The 21,652-nt window shown below is 37.0% G+C and overlaps 1 protein-coding gene across 1 annotated transcript in view; it reads right to left on the bottom strand.

The window, feature by feature from the left end:
- The window catches only part of TBC1D32 (TBC1 domain family member 32), a 201,950-nt gene that overhangs the window by 38,261 nt on the left and 142,037 nt on the right, over positions 1–21,652 (bottom strand). The window contains exons 28-30 of the mRNA XM_081530498.1: positions 13,572–13,655; positions 2,825–2,894; positions 986–1,101 (exon numbers count right to left, since the gene is read on the bottom strand). Of these exons, the coding sequence (XP_081386624.1) occupies positions 986–1,101; positions 2,825–2,894; positions 13,572–13,655 (270 nt within the window). The remainder of the gene's footprint in view (positions 1–985; positions 1,102–2,824; positions 2,895–13,571; positions 13,656–21,652) is intronic.

Raw genomic sequence — 21,652 nt, 5'->3', positions numbered from 1 at the left:
TGCAATGAACATTGGGGTACACGCGTCTCTTTCAATTCTGGTTTCCTCGGTGTGTACCCCCAGCAGTGGGATTGCTGGGTCATATGGCAGTTCTATTCCCAGTTTTTTAAGGAATCTCCACACTGTTCTCCATAGTGGCTGTACTAGTTTGCATTCCCACCAACAGTGTAAGAGGGTTCCCTTTTCTCCACACCCTCTCCAGCATTTATTGCTTGTAGACTTTTGGATAGCAGCCATTCTGACTGGTATGAAATGGTACCTCATTGTGGTTTTGATTTGCATTTCTCTAATAATGAGACCTGCATCTCTTGTGCCTCCTACTTTGGCAGGCAGATTCTACAATTAACCTTTATTAATAAAAAAACTACTTGCGCAGTAACTATTTTAATGTACTATTTGTTGACATGTCCAGGGGAGGCCAAAATCACCAGCAACTAGAGGAAAAAACTATACATTTTGTGGAAATACACTGTTCAAGTCATTAACACAACAGTATTCTTTCTCTAGATTAGGTTATCTGTCAAATTATTAGCATAATCAAGTATTTTAAAAGTCCACATATTTTTAGAATTCAGTAATGCAAATGATTTGTATAAACTTTTTTCTTGAAGTCAAACTATATTTCTGAAAGATAACCAATACAAATAAAATAAATGGATGTTTTATTCTTATTCTAGATTTACAAAATCTAGAGCATTATTTTGATTTACTAAACCTATTTTAAAGCCTCTCTATATATACTCGAAAATACGTTCTAATAACTAATTATTCAAGATTTAACTAATAAGATTGAATTTAATAATTACTACTCAATCTAATAAAGTACCTATTTAAAATAAAAGAATAAAATACTATAAAGATATAGCAAATCACTAATATAGGTTAAAGTATTAATTTCCTACAAAAGTTTTAAAGTATTCCGTCCAAGAATTCTGAAAAGCATATGAAGAGAGTTAAAGTACTGTCAGTCATTTAGAAAGGATATGAAGAGAAGATTTTATAGAAGCTTGTTGCTGTTTCAGGAATCTCTCACAATGCTTTAAAACCAAGGTAAGATCATTTTCTGCACCATCTTTTAACAGGTTGAGGAACTTGCCATACCTAAATTAAATGTCCAGAAAACATACAAAATGAAAAATGTCAGGCCTTGCATAGTAAATTCATTTTTTAAAATTCATCACTGTAGTTCTCTTGAAATTTCATAGTTTTAAGTCTTCAAATTTCTACTTTTGGCATAACTATTATACAGAGCACTCATGAAAGAATAACACCCAATATATCTACCTGATAATTATGATATATCAGAATTTGCAGTATTCATCTGGCAAACACAGTAACTTTAAAGGAAAATGAAGTAGTAATGAAAGAATAAAACATGGATACTATAGATGAGTAGTAGAATAAAAGCACTTTTTTCTTGAATTTAATCTACAACATGGAATGCTGACAGGCTAGCTTGACAGAATGCTAAGCCTAGAAGCAATTTTAGGGTTCATTTAGTCCAGTGAATCTACATGAGCATGGCACTATTTTGGAAGTTTATGGGAGTGTTTTCATTTGCCACAGTGACTGGCAGACCACTGATACTTGATGAGTGAGCATCAGGAGGTTAGACATGGGACAGTCAGCCTTGCACAGTAACAACTTATAAATGCCCTGCCTATTATTTGTATAGATGAAAATTTTATTTATAATTATCTGAAATTAATTGTGCTTTATATAAAATCATAATATATTAATCTTATTTATTATACACTGAATGATACCAAGTGTAATTTAGGGAAAGATAGTTCCTTCGCTTTGCCTGAAGCCTTCCTAAGACTTTCCATCATTTTGCAAAGTCACTTGGCTAGTGGCAACCCTCTTGTAATATTTGAAACACCAAAATAAAATCCATCTCCATTTGTAGCTGCTCCACAGCTACAATGATTCATAGGTGCCAGCTATGTCTCATACTGTAGCTGTATACAAACATTTCATTATAAATCACTCTCTGTTTATGTCTTAACAATAAGACATCATGCTGAATTAAAAAAATATGTAACTAGCTTGCTCATATTATCTATGGATTCCATTTTAGAATGGAAATAGGTCATTACAGTATAAAAGGCAGGTATAGGGTCACAAAACTTAATCAGTGGGTTATATACCCTATGTGATATAGGTGGATGTGCTAGAATCACTATCATAGTTTTTATTATAATGCTATGGATTTACGCAGTCTGTTTTAAAAACTTTCACATGCATCTTTTTTATACTTAATTCTGAAGATGATCCAACAGAACAGATAGAATGAGCCTGTCAAGATCCCCATTTAATAATGAAGGGCTCAGACCTTAACTCCCAGTCTGTTTAGCTTGTCCATTTCTTTTGAAAATTATACTTTGAGTATGAAAAATTCAAACTACTATAATTTATTTGTTCTGCTTTTACTTATGCATCTATCATTAAGGTACTTTTATACTTATAACTATTGTTATAGCCTGAAAATAAAAACTAATCATATTTTAGCAAGTGGTATGATTGTGCTACCAATGTGCTGATATTTAAAATGCTTTTTTGGAAAAAAACCTGGTCGTCATAGAGACTTAAATATGCTGTAATTAGCCTCTGAAATAATAATGAACCATAACTGATTTACCTGCCGGGGTAATTTAATCATGTGTCAATATCCTCAAAACAAAGTCACCATTTTCTGAATGATAAACTCTGCATTTAAACTACACAAAATAGTTGATTGTTAACTTAAATAATATTAAGCACATATTAGCTAGATAAAAACAAATTCTAGAAATGCACAGGGAGATATTTCCCTATAATATACCTGACAGTCATTTTAATGCCAAGCTGTTGCACAGATGAAAGATTTTCATTCTTCACATTTGCATCAGTAGCTAAAAACAATAGAACACTGGGTTATAAAAATGTATAAGAGTCTGCATAATAATCACATTTTTAATTGAAAATTGATGAAAGCAATATTTTTACATATTTTAATGTGAATCTTCAAAACACACTGATGAATCCTGTTCTTGTAAGAGCTGTCAGTTACATTTTTCAAAGGAATTAACAGGAAACCTTTTACAAAATAGCTTTTTTCTCCTATAAAAAAGCATTTAAAAAATATATTAAATACAAAACAAATAATCATAGTTTCAATCAATCTACTTTTACTTGGTTCTCCAAACACAAAAGTCATAACACAAAAATGGTCTAGAATATTGTATCATCAAGCAATGCATATATAAGATTCTGAACTACAAATATAGGTAAGTATGGCTGTTTACATCTTAAATATTTAAATGGTCAGTGTCAGAAAGGGATAATTAGTGTTATTCTACTTAAAATGTACAGCAATTTACAAAGGTGGACTGAACAAGTTTATTCCTGCATGTAGATATTCTTGATAGAGTACTAATTGTGGTCATCTTCCAAAAGTTAAAAAGGGGGTGTACAGTACAGAGGACTGACTACAGGATAGGCTGACAATTTGGACTGGTCTTTGACAACACTGGATGACCAAATTAAAACTGAACAGTCAAAAGCATCACTAGATAGCAAGGAGGGTCTAGCTGAAACTTTCAGTTTTGGGCTGATAAAACTGTAGTGTGTACACACATGTGTGCACATACACACACAGACACTCACACAAATAAATAAGGCAGCTGCCAATAATCACAAAGTTACCTTGCGACAGATCTAGGTTTTCTGAATTCTGTATTGGCAGGTTTTTTTTTTCCTATTACACACTGGTACATCTCATATTAACAATACACCTACTTCACTCATGAATTTATTCCTTACTTTTAATAAATCCCTTCTTATAAAGTAGGTGTGGCGCACCATGCTAGAATCTATAAGGGATAAAAGATAAATCATACATCATGAGCTAACTTAACTTTCCATGTAGTGTCAGAAATAAAATTTGTATATATAAAATTCAGATAAAGATGTTTTAAAGTGCAAAGTGAAATAAAAATGATACAGGTGAAGAATTATGTGAATTCATAAGAGGAAGAGATTAGGAAGAAGTGGCATTCAAATTGAATTTTAAAATATGGATAGATAAGATGTACAGAGACAGGTATGAATAAATTAAATATCACTGTTATCGAATATCTACTCCTTAAAGCAATAATAATTCATCTTTCTGCACTCCTGGTAAAGGTAACCTGCTTCTAGTTTGCCAAGGACTTGCATGGATTTAGTACTAAAGTCTCAAGCCCTTAGGAACCTTCACAGTCCTGGGCAAACCAGACTGGTTGGTCAACTACCTAGCCTAGAGGGGTAATTTCTTAAAGAAAAATAAATAACAATTTAAAAAATAAGTGTTTGTTATTTTCTTGATAAGCTACATCTGACTTATACTTATTTTGATCAGAATACAGTCTTAGCAATATTGCTAAATTTCATAATGATAGCAATTAAGCTACAGTTTATATAGCTAAGAATCCCTTGTTAACCCTTATGGTGCTGGTAGATGAACCTTTACATCTAGGGAAGAAGGATATCACTTCTGCACTTCTCCTAGCAAGAGGCTGAGCAAGGAAGACTACTCAATGTTTTCTACAGGTTTTTGAAACTAGAGTGAAGATGGTATTCACCGATAATGCTCTGCGTTAATTACAGGGCTATGAGGTACTGTATGTCTCCAGTAGAGAAAAATGAATCCAATAGACAAGGAGAGACATAGAACAGCATTTTTAAAATTCAGCCGTAATTTAAACACAGCTTTTCCAATGTCCACTGCAACACAATTAGGTTAAACTCATTTGGGTAGTGACCAGGAAGTTTTTGTTTCAGTACCTAAATCTGCTCCTGGTGATTCTACATTTCATGATTAATTATATTTTAGTTTCCTAATTTTAAATAGTGCAAAACTTTAGTGCTATAGTGTTGGTGACACTGGCTGATTCTGCAAAGTTTATATAGTTTCAATAAAATAAACATTTACTTTATATTTTCCTGTAGCCATGGAACAGACCTACATATCAACTACCATAATGACAAGAATGATTTACATAAACTACTACCAGAACAATTTTAATTTAATTAGATAAAACTTAGAATTCTAGTACACAAAAAATCAGATTATTAAGCCTAAGAAATGTTATTAACATGTAAATTTATGTGCTTATAATATTAATACTACTGATGTTTCCCTTCTGGAAAGTGTAACACATACAGATAACTTAATAATAGAGGAGGAGAGTTAGAGGGCAATCCCTCTAACGAAGGGTGCAAAGAAAGGGCATTCTTAATGTTATGAATTCTATAGATCATGGTACCGTAGATCTACCAGAAGATGCTAATCTCCATTACAGTGAAGAATGGAATAAAGTTAAGAATCAAGGTGAGAGAATCTGCTCCAAAAGACTGTGACACTGAATATTATATAATGTTTGGGTTCTAAGTTCTTCCTTATGGAAGAATAGAGTCTTTCCAGAGTGGTCAAGCTGTCAGCCTGAGATGTCAGATAAGTTTCCTGACGTTGTAGGAATAATTTTCCAGGTCTATTTCCTCTCAAAGCTTATGATTCTGTATCTTCAAAGTAAAAACTTAACTCTAAATTTCAACAAATAATGGTTTCCAATTATGGCTGTAAATTAAAATCCTGAGGAGCATTTTAAAAGTAAAAATAAATACTCTCCTCCAGACTACTGAATGAGACTCCTGAAGGTGAATGAGACTCCTGAGGGTGACTGTCCAGTCATTTGTTTATTTAAAGTCTTCTACAGCTTACGTCTATGCACTGAGTTGAAATCCACAGATAAAGAAGTAAAACAGAACTTTAGAGACAGTTTCAATTGGACAGTCATAGCTTGCTACACAAATTTCATTTTAAAGAAGGTACCAGTTAAATCTCCAAAAAGATTTTTAAAGGAGAATATTTGAGTTATTAAGCATACCAAAACAAACATTACATATCCACTCAAAAAATTACTAGGATGAGAAAGATTTAGGTTACTTCAGAGTGAATAAAATTCCACTGAACGTTTCTTTTAGTAGGATGTAAGTCAGAAAATGTTTTATGGGTATATGTCTAAAAAGAAGCTTCAATTTTAATTTGTATTTGACATACAGTATGACAACCTGACAAGCAGAAATGGATCTTGGAACACAAAAGTTGAGTGAAATAATCTTTGTTACACTTAACTTGGACTAAATACGATTTATGAAGCAGGAATTAAAATCTTCAGAAATAAAATGGAGCAAAATGATTAATTGAAACTCAAGGATAAAAATAGATGTATTCAGGGGACCCTGATGCACTGCTGGCAACCAGTCCTTTACTGAAATGTGCATAATAGTGTGTGATACATAGCAATAAGTGATACATTGCTTAATAAACACCAAGAGGATGAATGAGGAGTTGAATGAATAAATGAGTGAACAAACATCCAATGAACAACAAAAACTGTGCTTTACATATCAAACTAGAAGCAAGGTGGAGATGGAAATAGATATGAATTTAATATTTTTTTCTGTATATTGAAATCAAGAAACAAAAGGATAATATAACTCCCATTCCCCAGAGTCACTGCGAAGCATAACAAAGTAAGTTTCTGAATTAAAGGTCAACCAACCAATGACACCTTACCCTACTTACTCAACAATGCCTAATTCATCCTCAGCATTAACTATTTGCAATAACCAATCATTTTAATTATAAATATAATAATCTCAGAACAAAATGAGTTTAAAAAATTAATGTTGACCGAAATTACTCATTGTGGTAATACATACTGTTCTACTTTTAATACAGAAACCTAGCACACAGAGCAGGAGTAGAAGAAATAAAATCTATTCTGCTGGGCACTTGGCTAATAGTGAGAAACTAAACAAACTTTCTGGAGAAGGAAATGGCAACCCACTCCAACATTCTTGCCTAGAGAATCCTGTGGACAGAGGAGCCTGGTGCTGCTGTCCATAGAGTCGTACAGAGTTGGATACAACTGAAGCGACTTAACATGCATGCATGCACTGGAGAAGGAAATGGCAACCCACTCCAGTATTCTTGCCTGGAGAGTCCCAGGGACAGAGGAGCCTGGTGGGCTGCCGTCTATGGGGTCGCACAGAGTCGGACACGACTGAAGCGACTTAGCAGCAGCAGCGGTAAACAAATTTTCAGAAGAGTAAAGCATATCTCCACTGGATGACAAATCCAGTATTAGAAAAGTTGTTACAGTGTGACTGTTTACTGACTCTCCTGAAAGCCTGTTATATCAATAGCAGAGCCACAAAAATTTTACTTCTAAAGAAACCAACCAGTCCATTTCCTCCTGCCTTCTTCCTTCCCCAAAATAAACCTGAAGGTTCTGTACCTTCTTTTTTAATATGGGGTTGCTATCTATCCATTTTGTTCAGTTTTTACTGCCGTAAAATTTAATTCCTTATGACCAGTAAGCTAGTGTAAGTAAGTGTCTCAGTCTCCTAACTTACGTGTGTTAAATTATTTCAGTCATGTCTGACTCTTTGCGACCCCATGAACTGTAGACGACCAGGCTCCTCTGTCCATGGGGATTCCCCAGGCGAGAATATTGGAGTGGATTGCCATGCCCTCCTCCAGGGGATCTTCCCCACCCAGGGACTGAACCTGTGTCTCCTGTGGCTCCTGCATTGCAGGCAGATTCTTTACCACTGAGCTACCAGGGAAGCTCGAGTAATACAGTCAGCATTATTTGGAAAAAAGCATTATTCTTTTCCATGTCATTGATTACACAATTGCCCTTGCCTGCAAGACTCTTCCCCTTTCCTATTTCTTTCAGCTGTCATAGCTCAGGAGGCAGTTCTATCATTGTTTTTTCCTTTAATCTTCCACTATGATACTAGTCAACACTGATCACTCTTTCCACTGAATACCTATGGCATTAGCACACAATCCCTCATTTGACAAAATCTCAATTCAAAAAGGTAACTTAAATGTTCTAGCACATTGCCTGAAACAAAGTAGCCAGCTGAGAAATGTCAGTTTTCCATTTCTTTACTTTCTATTTACCATGTGCTGCAAATTATTTTAATTCATCATTTTAGATACATGCCCTATTTCCCCCCTCCTTGTGGACAGGGTCATTCACATCATATACCTCCTTGTGATTATCTAGCATACTCACAAATATCCTCCATAAAAGTAAGACAGAAAAGAGCATATTTGCTGAATATCCAAAGAAAGTATAATGGACATTTAACTGTATATAATAAATTTGAAAATATTTTAATAATAAAAAGGTGAAACAATGCAAAGTTCCCTGATATTTTTCCAAAATTTTGTTTAACATAAAGAGAAAAAGGATAAAATTGAAATATTTACCACCCTGAAAGGATTACTTAATTTATCACTTCAAAGAAGCAATTATAGAAAGAAAAACCTCCAACACGTTTCAGGAAAATGAGCTGACAAACAGTTAACGTCTGTTAGGACGTGGAAAGGCACCTGTGTGGAGTTACAAACTTCAAGTGTGCAGAACTTTTATCTGTTTGTTCTCTCCTCTTTCTTTAAGGGGATAAACAACCAAACTAATTTGATTTTTCTAGATTTGCAAATTTTATAATGGATTGAAATCCCGAGGGAGCTAACAACAGATGGATGACTGTGTTATTCTAATTTCATCTACCTTAGGGTTTAGCAAGCTGTCATTTTAAAAAGCCAATCAATTTCTCATTTCAAGAAACATGAAAAAACACTAAATATATCTACCCAGTGTCTGCTTTGAAACATCTTTTATATCAAAACATGGTTTTTGTTTACTTAAAGTAAATAGAGCAAAATTTTGTAATTGCAAACCATTGTTTCACTAGCCAAAAATTTAATGATAAAGGATGAGGATATCTAAAGCCATGAGAAGAAAACAATACTAGCAACAAACTTAGCACATATCATAATAATAAACAGTAATCAATCAACAGGAAGCCACTTTATTTTCATTCATTCTCTAAAACACTAGTGGATAGTTGTTTACCTGGAGCCTTTTAAGAATTTAAATTCACATTCAGGGTTTATCTGCCTAAATAATAGGCTTCCCCAGTGTCTCAGTGGTAAAGAATCTGCCTGCAATGCAGGAGACACAGGTTCCATCGCTGGGTCAGGAAGATCCTCTGGAACAGGAAATGGCAACCCACCCAGTATTCTTGCCTGGGAAATCTCATGGACAGAGGAAACTGGTGGGCTACAGTCCATGGGGTCACAGAGAGTTGGACACAACTTAGTGACTAAACAACAACTGCCTAGATAATACATTCAGTAAACATCTGAGATCTCCCTCATCATAATTTAGAAATATAACAGAGGGTAGTAAATGCATGCACACTGAGCAATCAGCATTGTTGAATATTTAGATAACATACACAACAGAATGTTAATTTTAGATTATCTACAGAACATATAACCCAATAGAACAATGTACCAAAGAGAGCTGTAGAATTTGAAGATTATCTACTGAAGATAGCCCCTCTGGTCATTCAAATTTCCATGATTACCACGTCTTACTTATTTCCACTCTTACAGACTTGATCATTAATCCCTGTATGTTTTTCACATACTTTTTCAGGTTTGTTCATAAAGTTGTAATTTCTTCACAGACACTTTTCTTCAAAATTTTCATTAGTCTTATTTCCTTCCCTCTGAATCTCAGTTTTCCTATTTTTAAATGTGATGATTATACACCTGCTCTCAGGGAGTACAGGTGACCCTCGAACAATGCAAGGGTTAGGGCACCAACCCCATGCAGCACATAAAAATTCAAGTATAACTTTACAATTGGCCTTCCATATCCTCAACTCTACATCCACGGATTCAGCAAACCATGGATTTGGTGGTACTGTACTAGGTATTTATTGGAAAAAAAAAATCTGCATGCTGAACCTCCACAGTTCAAATCATGTTGTTCAAGGGTAGTTACAGGGTTGAACAATATAATGCACATCAGATGCCTCAGTGCATTATTTCAGTCACAAGCGGGAACCAAGTTATCAATTCTCTTCATCTACCTTAATTTCTGTTTTATTCTACCTTGTGTTTTCCTCTCATTCCTTTACTTTCATTTTCTTATGATCACTTTTATCCCTTTCCCAAATCTGCATTAGATGTCACTATGATTTAATTAGGTATATGTGTATTTGTAAATCCCAACAGAATTGTTATACAGATGCACTGTGCGAACATAGATGTTATGTAATGGTATGTATAATTAATCTAACAAAATATCTCAAAAGCTATATTAAAGATAAAGATGCATTTGAGACTAATGAAATAATTTAAATTAGCCATATGTGTGTTCAGTTGTGTCCGACTCTTTGTGATCCCATGGACCATAGCCCACCAGGCTCCTCTGTCCATGAAATTTTCCAGGCAAGAATACTGGAGTGGGTTGCCAGTTCCTTCTCCAGGGGATCTCTCCAACCCAGGGAGCAAATCCAGGTCTCCCGCATTGCAAGAAGCTTCTTTATCAACTGAGCCACCAGGGAAGCACAATGTGATAAATATCAAACTAGTAGTTTAAGATGAATGCAATAGGAGCACAGAGTAGAGACTTATGATTGGGAGTTAAGAGGGAAGGTGACATTTTAGCTGCAACTTTACAGTAGTTGGACATTATCACATGGGTGTCATGAGGAAGAAAGGAGTTTTTCCAGAATGAACACTAGGAGCACAACAGGTTCAATGATCCGAATGCACAGGATGTGTTTGGGCAGTGATGAATAACAGAGTTAAAAAAAATAAGTAACCCAGACTGAGAATGTATCTTTAAATTTTTCTTTCTTTCTATGGAGATTTGAAACATTATGTCTAACTTGAATAAATACATATTTGAAGAACGGTTTCTTCAGGAAACAGAAAAGTCATGTTACTCTTATGAGGAAGAGGTTCCCATGATGATCTATTACTGTGAATCTAGGCTACCTCTCTGCTTTCTTCACAGTGTCTTCACTTACTGGATATTCACCTTTGGGAAATTTCAGTTCTTCCCTCTACCTCATCCTTTACATAGTTACTAAATTAATCATCCTAAGGTACAGATAAATCAAGTAAAGCTTCTGGTCCGAAATCTTAAACATTTTCATTTTCAATAGGCAATAGAGTAAATCAAATTCATTGACACAGTATACAAAGCTCTTATCCTTCATTCCATTCTTTCCTTTATTTGTCAAACAATTATTGACATTGTTACTCTAGGTGCAGAGGACAAGACCAGTAAGACACAGAAACTACCCTATAGGAGTGTGCTGCCACATGAAGAATTAGACATTAAGTCAGAATATGAGAAAAACAGGACAAAGAGATGTGTATTAGCTTTAAACAGTAAGCTGAAGATTTAGTAATTTGTATTTTCAACCCATACTTTCCCCCTAAATTCCAGATTCAAACAGCCAACATGTACAGAGCATGTCTACTTAAATGTGTAATGAGTATTCAAAATAAAACATAAAAGCAAGCTCCTAATCTCCTCTTTGAACCTTATTCTTTAGGCATTCTTCTCTATCTCACTGTTTGCTAATCCACCCTTCCAGTGGCTCAGATCAATAACTTAGGTCTTTGACTACCCTCTTTCTCCCCTATCTTCAGTCTGTTAGCCTATGCTGTTGTTCCTATTTTCAAAATATACCTAGAATCCAAGTGTGTGTGTGTGTGTGTGTGTGTGTGTGTGTGTGTGTGTTAGTCGCTCAGTTGTTTCCAACTCTTTGCGACCCCATGGACTATAGCCCACCAGGCTCCTCTGCCCATGCGATTGTCCAGGCAAGAATACTGGAGTGGGTTGCCATTTCCTTCTCCAGGGGATATTCCTGATCCAGGGATAGAACTTCAGTCTCCTGCATTGCAGGTGTACGCTTTACCATCTGAGCTAGACTCCAAGTACTTCTGACCAATTCCACTGACATCCTCGTCCAAGCCATTGCCAATTTTCATCATTATCTTTTCAATAGCCTCCTAACTCATCATCCTGCTTTAGCCCTTTGTTCCTCAGTCTTTTCCTGATACAGCAGCCACCGTGATATTTTAAAAATGTAAATCTGAGTATGTCACTCCTATGTTCAAGATTCTGCAATGACTTTTAAATCCCTCTATCAGGGAATTCCCCAGAGGTCTAGTGGTCAAGACTCTGTGCTTTCACTGCCGAGGGCACAGGTTCAACGTCTGGTCAGGGAACTAAGATCACACAAGCCATGCAGTGTGTTCCCATCTGCCCCCCACCCCCATATCATCCTAACTTCAAAACCAAAAATTCTCCCCCTTACTCTTTTTGAGCTATACCAGTCTCCTTCCTAGTCAATTGCTGGAATTTTCTTCCGCTGAAAACATTTATATGTCTTGCTGCCAACTTCTGCTGGTCCAAACACTATTTAACACTGGAACCCCCAACAGCAACCAGCACTCCCTAGATCCCTTCCCTGCTGTGTATTTCTCACTTACCACCATACCACTTGACATATTGGATATTTTACTTAGCTACTGTCTACTTCCAATAAAAAGGTAAACTCTATCAAGGCAAGACTTTTTTTTCCCCTCTCTTTTGTTCACTGATGTGTCCAAGTGCTTTGAGCAGTTCTATTATATAGTAGAGGAAAATATCAATTTTCTGAATAAATGAATGTGTATCTGGAGAAGCGAGGGTGAGGCTGGCAATGCTGCTAATAATTTAGTGTCCCTGAAAAACAAATGAGGCATGGAGAAAAGGGGATGATGCTAGAGAAGAAAGAAGGAGTAACCTAAGGCCTTGGGTGCCATGATAAGAATCTTAAACTGTATGCAGTGGTCAATGGTAAACTTTTAAAAGATAGAGGAATGAACAGGTCAGATTTACACTTCTTATGTCATTCTGAAAGCAATGTAAGAATACTTCTGAAAAAAAAAATGAGACTCCAATTAGAAAAATGAGGTAAAGACAATGTTGCAATAACCTAGGCAAAAAGTAATGGTGGCTTAAACTAACATAAAGAAGAGGAGAGACAGAGGTAAGGGGATAAATTTGAAATATAGTAAGAACATAGAATATGGTTTGCTGACTAGGAGGGAACTGGTTTAGATGGACAGATGACTGCACTGCCCACCAAAATAGTGTAGGTGGAGAAGTATCTCAATGAGGTATAAGGTAATGCTCTTGTTGGACATTTTGAGCCTGAGGGTTCTTTAGCACATTCAGGTGATGTTTACCTATTAAGCATCTAGAAATATGAGAATGAAGCTTATAGATATTTGAGTAGAAGAGATAAACTTAGAGGTCATCAATATATAAGGTATGCAAAATAAAATACTACAAACAGATGAGATCACTAGGAGATAGTGGATAAAAACTGAAGAATGGAAGATACTGCCATAAGGAAAAACAAATTTCAATGGGTAGACAGAAAAAAAAAAAAAGAGTTAACAACAACGAAAAAGCTAGAAAGTAACAGGAAACCCAGACATTTGCATGGAAGACACCAGAAGATATCTGGAATGTATATAACACAAAGTGAGAGATTTTTAAGGATGGAAAACCGTGTGTATATTTGCATCTAATTACACTTTTTTATGAAACATTATCTATTTGCATACCAAGCACTTTCCAAAATTCAAAATGTTTAAATTGTACCTGTATATTCCACTGAAGGGAAGTAGCATTCGGATGGGCTTTCAGAAAGATGAAGTACAAATTTTTCAAGTAATTCTACTAAAGCTGTAATAAACAAGAGAATGATTAAGATATTAAAGGTCAAGAATCATACATGATACTGTATCTCTAAATCACAGACCAGTATGTAAAAGTCATTAGAACTTCTTCACAGTCATGCTCTTGAGGGGGGCCAATTCAAAACATACCATTTTAATATTCACAACAATCTTTCTACTGTAAATTAAATTTTAAATAGCTTCACTGAAAACCTATTCAATGTGAAACTGGAAAAGAACCATCTGTTATCTTTAGATCCTCTAAGGATTACTTCAGAATTTTCTAAATGATTTCAATTCAGAAAAAAAATTATCACAAATTAGGCTATAATATCTTACCATCATTACTCACACATGCAGAAAAAACATCACATGAACTTCAAGACCAGAATCAACACATAGCTCACGTCCCTTTCAAAAGCACATCTTATATGTTTTATATACTTGACAACAGACGCTATCTGTTCAGGATAAACAGATCAAAGGTAAGATAGGCAGGAGTTGGAAAGAGGGAGGGATGAATAGGCAGAGCAGAGAATTTCAGGGGCAGTGAAACTCTTTTGTAAGATACTACAGTGGTGGATACATGTCATCATTATGACATTTGTCAAAATTCATTGAATGTGAAACATCAAGAGTGAACTCTAATGTAAACTATGGACTCTTGATGATAATGATAAGTCAATGTAGTCTCATCAGTTGTAACAAGTATACCTCTCTGGTATGAGATGTTGTTAGTTGGGAGGTTTTAGAGGAGCTACCCCACGCCGGAGGTCAGGGGCAGCAGCCGAGAGGAGCTGGTTTAGGTAAGAAGCAGTGGCTGCGCTTTGCTGGAGCAGCCGTGAAGAGAGACCCCGCATCCAAGGTAGGAGAAACCCAGGTAAGACGGTAGGCACTGAGAGAGAGGATCAGGGGGCAGACAGACTGAACTACAGTCATGGATGACTAGCCAATCTGATCAAATGGAATACAGCCTTGTCTAACTCAATGAAACTAAGCCATGCCATGTGGGGCCACGCAAGACGGACAGGTCATGGTGGAGAAGTCTGACAGAATGTGGTCCACTGGAGAAGGGAACTGTAAACCACTTCAGTATTCTTGCCTTGAGAACCCCATGAACAGTACGAAAAGGCAAAATGCCAGGACACTGAAAGATGAACTCCCCAGGTCAGTTGGTGACCAATATGCTACTGGAAATCAGTGGAGAAATAACTCCAAAAATAATGAAGGGAGGGAGCCAAAGCAAAAACAACACCCAGTTGTGAATGGGACAGGTGATAGAAGCAAGATTCGATGCTGTAAAGAGCAATACTGCATAGGAACCTGGAATGTTACGTCCATGAATCAAGGCAAATTGGAAGTGGTCAAACAGGAGGTGACAAGAGTGAACATCGACAGTCTAGCAATCAGTGCACTAAGATGGACTGGAATGGGTGAATTTAACTCAGATGACCATTATATCTACTACTGTGCGCAGGAACCCCTTAGAAGAAATGGAGTAGCCATCATGGTCAACAAGAGTCTGAAATGCAGTACTTGGATGCAATCTCAAAAACGATAGAATGATCTCTGTTTGTTTGAAAGGCAAACCATTTAATATCATGGTAATCCAAGCATATGCCCTGACCAGTAACGCTGAAGAAGCTGAAGTTGAATGGTTCTATGAAGACCTACAAGACCTTCTAGAACTAACACTCAAAAAAGATGTCCTTTTCATTATAGGGGACTGGAATGCAAAAGTAGGAAGTCAAGAAACACCTGGAGTAGCAGGCAAATTTGGCCTTGGAGTACAGAATGAAGCAGGGCAAAGGCTAATAGAGTTCTGCCAAAAGAACGCACTGGTCATAGCAAACACCCTCTTCCAACAACACAAGAGAAGACTCTACTCATGTACATCACCAGATAGTCGGCACCAAAATCAGATTGATTATATTCTTTGCAGCCAAAGATGGAGAAGCTCTATACAGTCAGCAAAAACAAGACTGGGAGCAGACTGTGGATCAAATCATGAACTCCTAATTGCCAAATTCAGACTGAAATTGAAGAAAGTGGAGAAAACCACTAGACCATTCAGGTATGACCTAAATCAAATCCCTTATGACTATACAGTGGAAGTGAGAAATAGATTTAAGGGACTAGATCTGATAGACAGAATGCCTGATGAACTATGGACGGAGGTTCTTGACATTGTACAGAAGACAGGAATCAAGACCATCACCAAGGAAAAAAAATGCAAAAAAGCAAAATGGCTGTCTGAGGAGGGCTTACAAATAGCTGTGAAAAGACAGGAAGTGAAAAGTAAAGGAGAAAAGGAAAGATATATCCATTTGAATGCAGAGTTCCAAAGAATAGCAAGGAGAGATAAGAAAGCCTTCCTCAGCGATCAATGCAAAGAAATAGAGGAAAACAATAGAATGGGAAAGACTAGAGATCTCTTCAAGAAAATTAGAGATACCAAGGAAACATTTCATGCAAAGATGGGCTCAATAAAGGACAGAAATGGTAGGGACCTAACAGAAGCAGAAGATATTAAGAAGAGGTGGCAAGAATCCACAGAAGAACTGTACAAAAAAGATCTACACGACCCAGATAATCATGATTGTGTGATCACTCACATAGAGCCAGGTCTAGTAAAGTGGGCCTTAGAAAGCATCATTACGAACAAAGCTAGTGGAGATGATGGAATTCCAGTTGAGCTATTTCAAATCTTGAAAGATGATGCTGTGACAGTGATGCACTCAGTATGCCAGCAAATACGGAAAACTCAGCGTGGCCACAGGACTGGAAAGGTCAGTTTTCATTTCAATCCCAAAGAAACGCAATGCCAAAGAATGCTTAAACTACTGCACAATTGTACTCATCTCACACGCCAGCAAAGTAATGCTCAAAATTCTCCAAGCCAGGCTTCAGCAATACGTGAACCATGAACTTCCAGGTGTTCAAGTTGGTTTTAGAAAAGGAAGAGGAACCAGATATCAAATTGCCAACATCTGATGGATCATCAAAAAAGCAAGAGAGTTCCAGAAAAACATCTACTTCTGCTTTACTAACTATGCCAAAGCCTTTGACTGTGTGGATAGCAATAAACTGTGGAAAATTCTGAAAGAGATGGGAATACCAGACCACCTGACCTGCCTCTTGAGAAACCTGTATGCAGGTCAGGAAGCAACAGTTCGAACTGGACATGGAACAACAGACTGGTTCCAAATAGGAAAAGGAGTAAGTCAAGTCTGTATATTGTCACCCTGCTTATTTAACTTCTATGCAGAGTACATCATGAGAAACGTTGGGCTGGAGGAAGCACCAGCTGCAATCAAGATCGCCGAGAGAAATATCAATAACCTCAGATATGCGGGTGACACCACCCTTATGGCAGAAAGTGAAGACGAACTAAAGAGCCTCTTGATGAACGTGAAAGAGGAGAGTGAAAAATTTGGCTTAAATCTCAACATTCAAAAAACAAAGTTCATTGCATCTGGTCCCATCACGTCATGGCAAATAGATGGGGAAACAATGGAAACAGTGGCTGACTTTATTTTTCTGGGCTCCAAAATCACTGCAGATGGTGACTGCAGCCATGAAATTAAAAGACACTTACTCCTTGGAAGGAAGGTTATGACTAACCTAGACAGCATATTAAAAAGCAGAGATATTACTTTGTCAACAGAGGCCCGTCTAGTCAAGGCTATGGTTTTTCCAGTAGTCATGTATGGATGTGAGAGTTGGACTATAAAGAAGGCTGAACGCTGAAGAATTGATGCTTTCAACTGTGGTGTTGGAGAAGACTCTTGAGAGTCCCTTGGACTGCAAGGAGATCCAACCAGTCCATCCTAAAGGAGCTCAGTCCTGGCTGTTCATTGGAAGGACTGATGTTGAAGCTGAAACTCCAATACTTGGGCCACCTGATATGGAGAACTGACTCATTTGAAAAGACCCTGATGCTGGGAAAGATTGAAGGCAGGAGGAGAACGGGACGACAGAGGGTGAGATGGTTGGATGGCATCATCAACTTGATGGACATGGGTTTGGGTGGACTCCGGGAGTTGGTGATGGACGTGGAGGCCTGGTGTTCTGCAGTTCATGGGGTCGCAAAGAGGCGGACACAACCAAGAGACTGAACTGAACTGAAGGAGAGAATATGCGAGAACTTTCTGTATTCCTGCTCGATTTTGCTGTGAATCTAAAACTGCTCTAAAAGTTTATTTATTTAAAGAAAAGTTGAAAAAAAGATGCCTGTCAATGTAATAGCATATAAATATTTGCATATATAACTACCAAAATGTATATAACCAAGTGAATTATAATTAATATGCAATTTACAATTATTTTTGCTGGAAAATAATGAATCTGAAGAGTAACTGAGATGCTTATAATTAGGGTAAGTAAGTTTTATTCACTTTTTAAATTTGTGCCCTGGTTATAGAATCACTGCTGATGGTGACTGCAGCCATGAAATTAAAAGACGCTTACTCCTTGGAAGGAAGGTTATGGCCAACCTAGATAGCATGTTTAAAAGCAGAGACATTACTTTGCCAACAAAAGTCCGTCTAGTCAAGGCTATGGTTTTTCCAGTGGTCATGTATGGATGTGAGAGTTGGACGGTGAAGAAAGCTGAGCGCCGCAGAATTGATGCTTTTGAACTGTGGTGTTGGAGAAGACTTTTGAGAGTCCCTTGGACTGCAAGGAGATCCAATCAATCCATCCTAAAAGAGATCAATCCTGGGTATTCATTGGAAGGTCTGATGTTGAAGCTGAAGCTCCAATACTTTGGCCACCTCATGCGAAGGGTTGACTCATTGGAAAAGACCCTAATGCTGGGTAGGATTGGGGGCGGGAGGAGAAGAGGACGACAGAGGATGAGATGGTTGGATGGCATCACCAACTCGATGAACATGGGTTTGGTAGACTCCGGGAGTTGGTGATGGACAGAGAGGCCTGGCGTGCTGCAATTCATGGGGTTGCAGAGAGTCGGACACGACTGAGCAACTGAACTGAACTGAACTATACTTAGGATATTGACTGTGCCACATATTAACTGAATGCACCCTTTTTCACATCCCAGAGCATTTTAAAGATATAATTCATGAGGAAAAGTTAATGTTCAACATGTCAGGAATGTAAAGTCAAACTGGGATAACATATGTTTTCTAACAGCTACAGGTCTAACAAGCTACATCTCATGATACAGCTTGAGCAACATCTCTAGATAAAAATGAAATTTTTTAATTTGTGGAACTCTATTTATATTGATTTCAAGTTGAAATATTTAAATATTTAAACATATGAAAATGCAATAGTTAAGGGTCAGAAAGAACACTAGTATTGTAGATTATTTATAGATTGGTTCTAACTTCACACACACAGACACAAATACTTCCACTTTTGGAGAAATCTTTCAAGTGGTTTCTTTTCTATAAATCTATATGTAAATAATAGTCCTTCAGTGAGAGCTTTCAACTTCTATGTGTTTGTTTACAAGTCACAAAATGCTCTCTTGAGATTATAATTTTTCAGAAATTAGGTGAAGAGAAGAAGTGTGTGACTGCTAGCATGAGGAAAGCAATGAACAGGATCAGGTTTAGCCATCAGACAGACAGTTAGAAATATGTCAGTGAAGACAAAACACATATCTGTGAAGGTGCTAAAACACTAAAACATTTGAAACTTGAGTCACCAGACTAACCGCACTTTACAATGCCTACTACTTTCCAGCACGTAGTGATCCTGAAATAGGAAATTATGCTATTAGATCATAATATATTGGAGGCTTATAAAGTAATTTATGTATCCTATATAAAGATGACATCACTGAATCAACCAGAGAAAGTTCATAATTTCTATTGATTCCAATATATTTGTTTTGCCCAGCAATCCAAACAGCACTATGTATTTCCAAATATTTTGAGGGATAAACTATAGTCATGGAACAATATTAAAAACTAATTCATATGTGGTAGTTGAACCCACAGTTACAATTTATTGGTACTATCTCTCTAACAACAACAAAAAAACTGCATAATTACTAACGTGGCTATCTCAGTGCAACTCACTACCTGTCAGTTCACTAAAAATTCCATTATCTGTGACTCCAGGAAATTAATTCACATAAAACATTTCTTAACTTTTAGAGTAAATTAACTCCAGGATATTGCTATCTAGAAAGTAAACTGTTGAATATTGTTTTAGGTGGATTTTTATTTTGAATGACAGACTTGGAATCTCTATAAAGGATTTTAAATTAGAAACTATCTCCTTTTAATTATACTCAGTCCCTAGGGTTGGACTATGACATCAGTAGACTATAAAACCAAAGCTTATGATATTTACATGATAAAAGAGGACCTGGGTTTTACTGCTGAGGACAAACCAAAGGCAGATTGTTCAGGGATAAGTGTTTTTTCCCTTGGCATTTCCATCACAACAGCAGCCGGTTCCAAAAAATTCAGTGTTTGTAAACATGCATGGTTTCTCCAGGATTCACTCTTTAATTCTTTTATCTTTTATCACTGCTGGCACATCATCAGATCATAAGAAAATCACACTATGTGCTCAGTTTTTTCCTGATCGTTATTTTGCATACAACCACCAGATGTTTGTTCATTGAACACTTGCTTATTCAGAATATACCACGCCTTTCACGTGTGAAACAAATACACGCATGGAGGGAAAGTAGAGTTTGTGGTCTCATTACCACTGGGTGATGGTGAAAGTCCTGACTCTCTACTTAGGTCTCCCCTGACACCATCCTATCAGGGAGAGAGGCAGGGTGTCTCATCACTGTCAGGTGAGAATAGAAGTCCAGGCTGCAGCCCAAGTCTTGTTGCAAGACTTCTTCAGTGGTGTTTGGCTGGATTAAAGTGCTCACTTTCTACAAGTTTTGTCTTGGTAGACTGCCCTTATCCTGGTTATTTGGTTAGAGGGAGCAAGCTCTTATTGTCCAGCCCTCATTTTTTTCCTTGCATCCACTGACATTCTTCATCACTCAGCCTAGGATATATGAGGCAAAAACAAAACCCAAGAAATGTCATCTTTGTTTCTTGGATCCCAAGGTCCCTAGTCAGTTTGTCTTTTCAATCCAGAGTCACATATAAAATGTAAGATGATGTCCACAAATCTCAGATGTACATAGTAGGAGAGAAAAGGGAAAGATCATCTACTCCATCTTTCAAAAGTAGATATCATCTCTTTTCTTTTTCATTATGAATATTTAGACTACTTACAGGCTGGATGTAAGTTCTGCCATATAAATTAGACCACCACACACAATTTTTTAAAAAATCCTCAGCCTATTTCAAATCATTCTTTATTCTTATATTATTCACCATTAATATTGAATCTTAGAGAATATCTGACGTATCAAGTACAGCTGCTTTATAGCCATAAGTAGATACAAGACAGGTCAATTTAAAGTCCATGTAAGTAAGTAAGTAAGTAAGTGAAGTCGCTCAGTCATGTCCAACTCTTTGCAACCCCATGGACTGTAGCCTACCAGGCTCCTCCGTCCATGGAATTTTCCAGGCAAGAGTACTAGAGTGGGTTGCCATTTCCTTCTCCAGGGGATCTTTCCAACCCAGGGATTGAACCCGGGTCTCCCGCATTGCAGGCAGACGTTTTACCATCTGAGCCACCAGGGAAGCCCTAAAGTCCATGGGTACATAGCAATTATGAGTATTCTTTGAGTATACCAGTACAGCTGAAGTTTGGGATTCAGAAAGTGATAGATTAGAAATTGTGCTGAATTCCTCTTCCCTTTGATTAATTATGCCAAGAAGAGGGTCTATGAAAAAAGGAGCTTTGGTAACAGAATCACATGATGGGTAGATACCACTGGAAGAACACCACTAAGGCTAGCCCAATAACGATATATGATGGTGCTCACAGCGTAAAGTGAGTGGAAAAAAAAAACAGAATTGATGCTTTTGTCCCTTTAGGGACCATTAGTGATCCTCCTTTCAGGTCTCAGGCTTTCATCATAGCACCTCTTATGCTTTCTTTGGTGCCTTA

Source organism: Giraffa tippelskirchi, chromosome 9, assembly GCF_054371585.1.
Source record: "Giraffa tippelskirchi isolate mGirTip1 chromosome 9, T2T-mGirTip1v1.2.pri, whole genome shotgun sequence".
Lineage (NCBI taxonomy): Eukaryota > Metazoa > Chordata > Mammalia > Artiodactyla > Giraffidae > Giraffa > Giraffa tippelskirchi.
This window is presented reverse-complemented; position numbering and strand designations above follow the sequence as displayed.